The sequence below is a fragment of the Vicugna pacos genome, chromosome 11 (assembly GCF_048564905.1).
Source record: "Vicugna pacos chromosome 11, VicPac4, whole genome shotgun sequence".
Lineage (NCBI taxonomy): Eukaryota > Metazoa > Chordata > Mammalia > Artiodactyla > Camelidae > Vicugna > Vicugna pacos.
Window position 1 is genome coordinate 2,366,876 of NC_132997.1, and position 8,615 is coordinate 2,375,490.

The 8,615-nt window shown below is 40.8% G+C and overlaps 1 protein-coding gene across 1 annotated transcript in view; it reads left to right on the forward strand.

Annotated features, from left to right (window-relative positions):
* Positions 1-2,692, forward strand: part of LOC140699571 (uncharacterized) — a 37,644-nt gene extending 34,952 nt beyond the window's left edge. The window contains exons 3-5 of the mRNA XM_072972226.1: positions 1,215-1,308; positions 1,588-1,708; positions 2,420-2,692. Coding sequence (XP_072828327.1) covers positions 1,215-1,308; positions 1,588-1,682 — 189 coding nt within the window. The 3' untranslated portion in view covers positions 1,683-1,708; positions 2,420-2,692. The remainder of the gene's footprint in view (positions 1-1,214; positions 1,309-1,587; positions 1,709-2,419) is intronic.
* Positions 2,693-8,615: the final 5,923 nt, after the last annotated feature.

Sequence of the window (8,615 nt, forward strand, 5' to 3'; positions counted from 1 at the left end):
ATGGTTACATTCGTGGGACCGAGTTCGATTCCTGCTCTGGAGTGACAAGTCCTGTGTGATGGAGAACTGGTAGGTTGGCTTAGCCTCTCCAGAACTGATTTTCTGTCCTGCAGAGACGGGGCTCGCTAGGCGTCCCCCCCCGTAGAGGTGCTGTGGGGTGTAAATGACGCGCGTGGGCAGCCCGAGCACAGCTGCTCGTTCCTCGTAAGTGCAGGGTAGCATAGCTTTTGCAGTGACGGCTTTATGACCGCTCCATGTAGACTGTCAGTGCTCCGAAGGGATGCCTTGTGGTTTGGAGATGGGATTCTCACTTCTGTAAATACCCAAGTATAGTGTTATTGGGCCTTGCTGATTTGAGTCTATTCTTTAGAAAGTACATATTGTAGATATATTTTTCAAGCATGCGTACTTTTTTTCTTTTACTATTTAAAGTTCTACCCTCTCATCTCTTGGTGTTACTTTTCATGGAATCCAGGAAACAGTCCTAAGCTACCTGCCTCTTCACACTTTTCCGTGGTGGTTTCCTTCCCTGATTAGAAGAGGGTTTTGCATAGGAAATTTTATTTTTTCCCCTTTTCTTGGAGTCTCTCTCTCTGTCTGCCCATCTCTCACCTCTCAATCTGTCCATTTCTCAACCCACTGATTCTTCTGACATGTTCCAAAACGCATTTCAGGCAGCTTACAGAAGAACAGATACTAAATAAACAGGTGAGAAAATGGAGCCAAGTTCAGACAGTGAGGCTAGGAGGCGAGCCTGTGTGAGGGTTGCAGGCGTGAGACACACGCCTCTGCCCTGTGACTTATAAGATCGACAGCAGCAGTGTGCTTCAAGCTCCCAGCAGACACAGGGAAGCAGGGTTTGTGGGAGATGCTTACTGGCTGTGAAATAAATAAGTGGCTTAGGAGAAGCTCAGCCTTTCCAGCTACTAAGGCTCAGGAGAATATTTTGAGTGTCTTCCAAAATCAGAGTATGGCATCTTTTCTTTTTTCAGAGTTCTATGTATAGTTGGTTACATTCTATACCTGGAAATTTCTCCAAAACTCCTTCCCACGTGAGTCCCATGGCTCGGGAATTGGGTGGTTCTGCTCATTGACGGGGGTTGGCCAGAAACAGAAAATGAGAGCCTCAAAGGAGCCTGGGATTTGTCAGTTATGTTTTGTCAGTGCTGTAGGGTTCAAGAAATGCTTTCACCATTTCTCTCCATCTGAGGCAGCAGCGTGATGTCTTACCAGCATCAGGAGCTCAGGGCCACAAGATGGTGGGGGTTGACTGCACTGCCGTCAAGACAGCTGAGCTAGTCACTGCAGGTGTGGTTCTTTTACATACTGCATTTCATGTTCTTTACTAGAATGTTTCAACAGGGAGTTAATTAACTGAGTTAATTAACATTTAATAAATATGATGCTTTGTTGAAAAGACAGTTATAGGCAGAATATAAGCTGTGAAGTCTTTAAAAACGGTTTCATTACTGAAATTTCATTTGGGTAGATACACAGTTTATCTTATATATGCCTCTCTTTTAAAGTAACAAAGAAACAAGACAGAAAAGGCAGAGGATGATTTCTGTTCTTCCTCTCGGCTTGCAGGTGCCCTCACCCCCAGTAGCATCAATCCAGAGACCAGCACTGACACTGGCCGTGCTCAGAACTGCCTCAGGCCTGAAGACACTGCTGACAAATAGAAGGGGATCACGCCCTGTTACAGCAGGTGCTCTCAATTTATGGGTCCTTATGTAACTGCATGGTGTTAATCAGGATCGCCCGTCCTACATTGTGTGATGCTGCTGCCTTGTCTCCTAGTTACTTGTTTCTCTAAGTATTCTTGTATTATTCTCCAATGCGTAGTACTACACACCTAAAAATGCTTTTTTTCAGATGAGAAAGAATGTGCATTTAAAATAATAAGTCTGAAAAAGTGGGCAAAAGAGGCTATCCTTGTCCCGCTATTCAAAGATAATAATTAACACGTTAACATATATTTTCGTCAGTGTGTATCACCTCTGTCATAAAAAACCAGAGAGCACTCTGTGACTGTTTGCTGTGTGGACACCTCCATTTTCCATTTGGCTTTTTATATGTTTTTCTACAATATTCTATCTCCTCTGGCATGATTTTTGATGACCAGTATAGCATTCTGTCTTGTGGAGGCATCGTCCATTTTACTTCGGACTTAAATAAACTTTTAAATTCCAAGTATACTTAACTGAAATACTGAAAAGAGAACTGTGGTGGTACAGGAAGACCCTACCTCCCTTCCCCTTATTTCCGAAAATTAAAAGCTGTTGAAAATTTGGTATATATATTTCATGACCTTTATGCCTATGACATACATATATACACACATATGAGAATTCCATGTATACGTGTGTGTATATAAGCTTTATTTAAAAATGAGACCATACTATATGTTTTTCTGCAGCTCGCTTTGATCACTCAGGTGTATATCATAGACGTCCTCCCACTCCAGACTCACCCGGTCCTTTCAGATAGAGTGGAGGGGTCTCCTGATTTGCGGGTGTGGTCTCTTTCCCACGCACACCTTTGGTGAGAGAATGCTGTGGACAAGGCCCTGGACCACGGCGAAACGCCGGCTCCCTCATTGCTCGCAGCTCGTCGTGATTTACCGCATCATTGTCTTGATGGTGGACAGTTAAGTTTTCTCCATTTTCCACTGTCAGAAAGGATATTTGACTGGCATCCTTCTTGTACAGACATTCCTGTGATCTTTTATGAGTATTCCTTTAGTTAAGGCTTCTGGAAATTTAGTCCCTGGATGTGACATTTACATTCATCACAGACTCCTTTCAAGTGACTCTAGAAATTCCTTCCATAGGGGAATGAAAAGATGCACAATTACTTATGTAACGAATTCTCTATTGCTGGATATGATTTCACTTCAGTTTTTCTTCCCACCATTGTAAACAGTGCTGTGTAAATGCCCTGATGGGTACATCTTTTTGGACTAAATTTGTTTTTTCCTAAAGGAAACGATTTGTAGAAGTGGTGTTGAGTCAGTGTGTACGTACGTTTTTCAGAGTTTACATATCCATTGACATGTCGTCCTCTGAAAATGTCGCTCATGGTTTCTTCTCCCACAGATGGACACTAGCTAGAATATCTTTTAAAAAATATTTGCCAATATGATGAGCAAAAGTGCTTTTTCATTGTTTTAGTTTGCATTTGATGACCAGTGAGGTATTGAGCATTTTTCACTCATTAGCCATTTGACTTTTTTAAAATGAATGATTCCTTTTATCCTTTGCACACATTTAAGTGGGGGAGCTTCTTGTTGCTTTGTGAAGCTCTTTGTATGTTATGAACATTAACTTCTTGTCTTCAACAACATGTATCACAGAGCTTTTTCTTGTCATTTCTTGCCTTTCATTTTGTTTAGGAGGATTTTTATTTTGGTAGTGTCTCAAAATATTCTTATGATAATAAATGTATTCCTTATGGGTTCTATCTTTGACATTATTCTTAAAAATAATTTCTTATACTGGAATAAATCTCCTCTGTAGGCTTTTTTTTAATCTCTAAGATGGAGATGATAATAGTGCTTGTTAATGTAAGGGTAAGTTGAGTTAATAAGAGCAAAGTGTTGTATTTGCTGTTATTAGTACTTTTTAATATTTACATCACTGTCTGTAATTTATCTTGTGGTCCTTATGAGAGGAATAGTATTTATTCTTTCCAGGTGATTCTCAGATTGTCTCAGGACAATTATTGAAGTCATACTTTTCTCTTTGATTTGAAATCCCACCTTTACAAAATACTTATGTACACTAGAGTCTCTTTTTGACCTCATGGTTCCCTTCTGTCAATCTGTCTTTCTTACTCCAGCACCATAACTTACATATTGTAAAAATTTATTTAATAATTGGCAGTCTGAATTTTTTTTGATTCTTTTCTTCCATCCCAAATTTTCTTGTCTAGTATTATGATTTTATTATTCCTGAAGAATTCCAAAATATTTTGTTCAAGTTAAAAAAAATCAGATTGGAGTTGTCATGGGATTTTTTAGTAAGTTTTGAATTATTCTGATGAGAACTTACATCTTTACAAAACTGCTTTCCTCCATGCAATTTGTTTATGTTTCTACATTCTCACCTCTTACTTTACCCCTCAGTACAGTCCTGAAGTTTCTCCATTTAGAACATGGGCATTATTTTTTAACTTATTCCAGATTATTGTTTCTGTTTTTGTCAATTTTGTAAGTGAAAATTTTTTGCTATTATATTTTTAAACGCTTAAAACTGAAATTTAGAAAGGAAGATTCGGTTAGTAAATACTCACTTTGTAATTTGTCATTTAAAATTGTAAGTATTAAGTAGTTGTTCCAGAATCCTTTCTTTTTTGTTTTTAAAAATTTGTGTCAAAGATTCTCAAAATGGTCATAGCTAAGTAGTATAGGTGGGGAGACAGATGGAGAGAGGTAATGTGGCTCATGTACAAACTGTGAGCAGTGTCATGGCTGCCTTTAGGCTGGAGAAACCACAGAAGAGCCCAGGTTAGACAAGGAATGGCTTTTTATGCACTTGAAAGCCAGCTTTCCTGCCTGTATGGTGAAGCCTGGTGGGCGTGGCAGGTAGATGATCAAGGTCTGATCAAGGTCATTTGCTGCACAGAGCGCTGTGTCTGTGAGAAATGGTGACCATTGCCATGGGAAATGCTTGGTGCCAGGAACAATGCAGGGGAGCTGGGGAGCCTGTGTTAAGGATTTTCCAGTCCTGGGAGTGGGAAGATCAGACTCTGCATTCAGATCTGTGTTTGAATTAATCCTCTTTAATTTACTGGACCTCTGACTTTTGTCAAGTTATGCAACCTGTTTGAACTCCTGCTTTGTTGTCTCTCAAAACAGGAGAATTGCAGCCTGCTGCTAGAGTGTTTGATCAGGGTAAATGATTTGTGTCTATAAGATGCCACATACAGTCACAAGCTCAGTGAGCAATGAGCTGTCCCCTCTTCTCCTGCAACTCAATGCTCGATAAGTCATCAGCGGAAAGCGAGTCCCTAAATTGTATGTGGTGCAAGGAAGAACAAAACTAACGTCTTGCCTTTCCCTGGCAGTATTCTTACTTCTTTGCTTCATGTACCTCTTTTCTCCTTCACTCTCCCCTTTCACCTCCTCCACCAAGAGCCTGAGACTCTCTCAGAACACTAGATTCAAATTACTTAAATGTTGGCTCATTCCCATGAAATGACAGTGACTTAAAAAAAACTGTACACATCCCAGAATTCATTGTATTTGATTTACACACACACACGTGCACACACACACACATCAGGCTACCTCCCATTTGCTGAGGGAGAAGCACCACTTTTACTGAGTTTTCATTTACTGAGCATGAGAGCAGTCTCTTAAGCAGAATTTCACCTGGCTTCGTACATGGTTTTTTAAATTGGATTTCTGCTTTTTGTCCATAAAAATATTCTCCTATTAGAAGACAGGAAGTGGAGACATAGATATTCTGCTGAGATATTGGTGTTATCATATTTGAGTTTTAATGGACATAAGACAGCATAGAGTCATAAATTTTTATGGATGAGAATCCATGATGATGTACCTTGGACAAGAATCTGGGTCTCCTGCCATCGTGTCCACGCGGGTGAAGAGGCAACTGGGTGGGGGATGGCAGGGAACCTTCTTGCTTGAGTTCCAGGTTCTTGTTAGTTTTCATTGCTCAGCTGCCTTTAGTTTATGTCCATGAGGCCTCTCATGGGAAGGTCACTATGTCCTGAGAGACTGAGTTACTAAACAGCAGAAAGCTCTGGACCCACTCATATTTTCCAGAGTTTTTCTGCTGACCTGCTGACACTTTATATAAATGAGATCTAACAAAATACTGGATATAAAATCCTTATTGTTATCATTTGCCCTCAAGTTCAATAGGAATGGGGTGCTGTCTCAGGCTGTCTAAGGCTAGATCTGAACAAAGATAGGGTTATAGGCTGTGCTGCTGGACCCTCCCTAGTCAAATGGGATTTCCATCCACCTTAGTTTTTAGAATCAGGCAGATGAGTTCAAATCTTGTCTTTATCAGTTATTAGCTTTGTGACCTTGGGGAAATAACTACTTTTTTGGTTCCAATTTTCTTTATCTGTAAATAAGTTCAGTATTTATTTTAGGGTTTTTGTTTTAGAATTGAATGAGCTAATTCCCTAATTTATTCCTAAAATACTGATCACAAGGTTCTATGCTGGTGCCTTAGTAGTTGATTACTAAGGGACACAACAGTGAGAATGGGGGTGGGGCCCCTGGATCATACAGCTTATATTCCAGGATATGCTTGTAAAAGACAGGATTGCAGTGGATTTTTAGTAAATGTCCATTCCTTTCCTAATCCCCATTGATTGTGTATATATCTTTATACTAATATATGAACAAATTTTTTGCAATTTAAATCTCTTTGTAGTATTTAAAGAATGTAGCTATAACAAAAATACATGAAATAAAATGACATGACTTTTATTTTCCTTTCAATAAGCAAAACAAAATAAAATAGAAAAGAAAAGAAAAAGTATTGAAGGAGTAGAAATAATTTTATTTCCGTGGAATCAACTCCCTATGTTAGGTTTTTCCATTGTGTTGTTCAACAGCATATAAAATTGACAGGTTGTGACTTCAGTGTTGATAGCTAGGTGAGTATAGTTTCTTTTTGTGGTTGTCTTTGATGAATTATTTGCACTAGATCATAAATGATGTGCATGTTACATATTGTAAACAAGGAAACATTGGAGACATACTACCTCCAATGCAGTCATTTTGTTACCGAGTCCAAACTCGTTCTGCTAGCCGCATGATAGGCCAATAAACCGGGAGATGAGGTGTTGGAGCAAGGAATAGTGACTTCACTTGCAATGCTGGCAGACCCAGAAGACGGCAGACTGATGTCCTGGAGAACTATCTTCCCCAAGTAAGAATTCAGTCTCCTTTTATACTAAAAAGGGGCGGGGTTGTGGTTGGTTGTTGCATACTTCTTGCTTTATGAATTGTTTGTCCTTTGAATCCGCTGTTCTTGCAGCTGTCCATGTGGATCAAATCATGGTACCCCTGTAAAACCTCTAAAAAAACAAAGGCTATTCTCTAGTATGCAACTTGCCATCTCTACAGAAGTGCAGATGAGCTAACATTTTTAAAGATCAGGGCCAGGAGAATAGGCTTTCCTGTAGATTTCAGGCTAAAGGCAACTTTCTTTTTCAAATGGTGCAGAGCTACCAAGTCTGAGCCTAGGAAACAGGGCACAGGTTTAAACCCAAAGGAACAGATCTAACATAGGGTAAAAACAGTTATATTTTATTACAATTCCCTTTCCAGCTTCATAGATAATTTTAGTAAGAAACATGAGCAATTTTGTATTTTTGCTTCTTAATAACCGATAAGTGGACCAACTATATTTTGTGAGCAGGGATGCTGTGCAGGCATTGGGGTGACAGCAAACTCTTGTTGGGGGTGGCCGACCCTGCAACATCTCTGATGCCCCGTGAGTGTTGGTGAGGGTCCCCGTAGCCAGGGGCTCTCTTCAGGAACCAGCATATGGGCAATGACCTCTGGAGACCTCTTTTTCGGCTGCAGGAATTTTTTTTCAGATATTGAGATTGAAAAATCACTCCAGCTGGGAATAATTAGGGAAAAAAAGAAAAGGAAAAGGGTTTGGAGAAGAGTAGAAGAGTAGGACATAAGATCATGGAGCCTGAGTGCTTGGCAGCGGGGCCTCGGGAGAGAGGGGAGCAGAGGTGGGGAGGGGCCTGGCTCCGGAATCAGCTCCTGTAATTGTCCCCGCGCCCAAGCCACATAGCTTTAAATTGGCCTGGGCCACCTCTCTGGGCTGGATATCACCCTGGGCAGAACCGTGGTATCTGTAAAGTAAAATGACTTCACAACTATTGCACAGAGCTGCAGGTGAAAGAGAGCCTAAGCCTGTCTCAGAGTGCAGTGGACAAGCAGAAAGGAATGGCAAAATTTCCACTGACAGTTGAAATTTTGTTAAATAGCCTGCTACAGTTGTTTGCATCACTTGAATGAATGCAGGCATATTTCTGTGGGCATTTATAGGTTCACTCAACCCCACCAGCCCCTCTTGCCCACATTGGAGAAGGGCTTTCTCAAGCACAGTGCCCCTCCTGCTTGGGTGGAAAACGCTGCTGGTCCTTGCCTGGGGCCGGGCTGCTGCAGGGCACTGAATCCCCGAGGCACGGACTGTGAGACACGACAGGAACATCTCTGCCCTTGACTGGGTGCCTCCGTTTCCCCTGCAGTGTATAAATGCCGGTGACTGAGTTAGAAGCATGCTTCCAAGCTGTCCATGTCCTTGGCATCCAGAAGCGGAGCCTGGAAGCTTCAGAATTTATCCAGAATGCGGTCTACATTCACCTTCAGCAGGTGAGTGTATGTCTTTACACAAGTGGAGGAATTATTGCAGTTTTCCTGGAACTTTCTCACTACAAGTCCATTTGATTTTTCTGTGCTAGGATTCAGTATGGCCTGCTAAAAACTCTGGAGTGAGATCTTGAAACCCTGATGAAGAGCATAATTTATTTCATTTCTCTATATGATACTCTTTTACTTTTAAAATTCAGAATTTTTGGTTGTTTCAGGAATATTTTGGGGGGGCTGG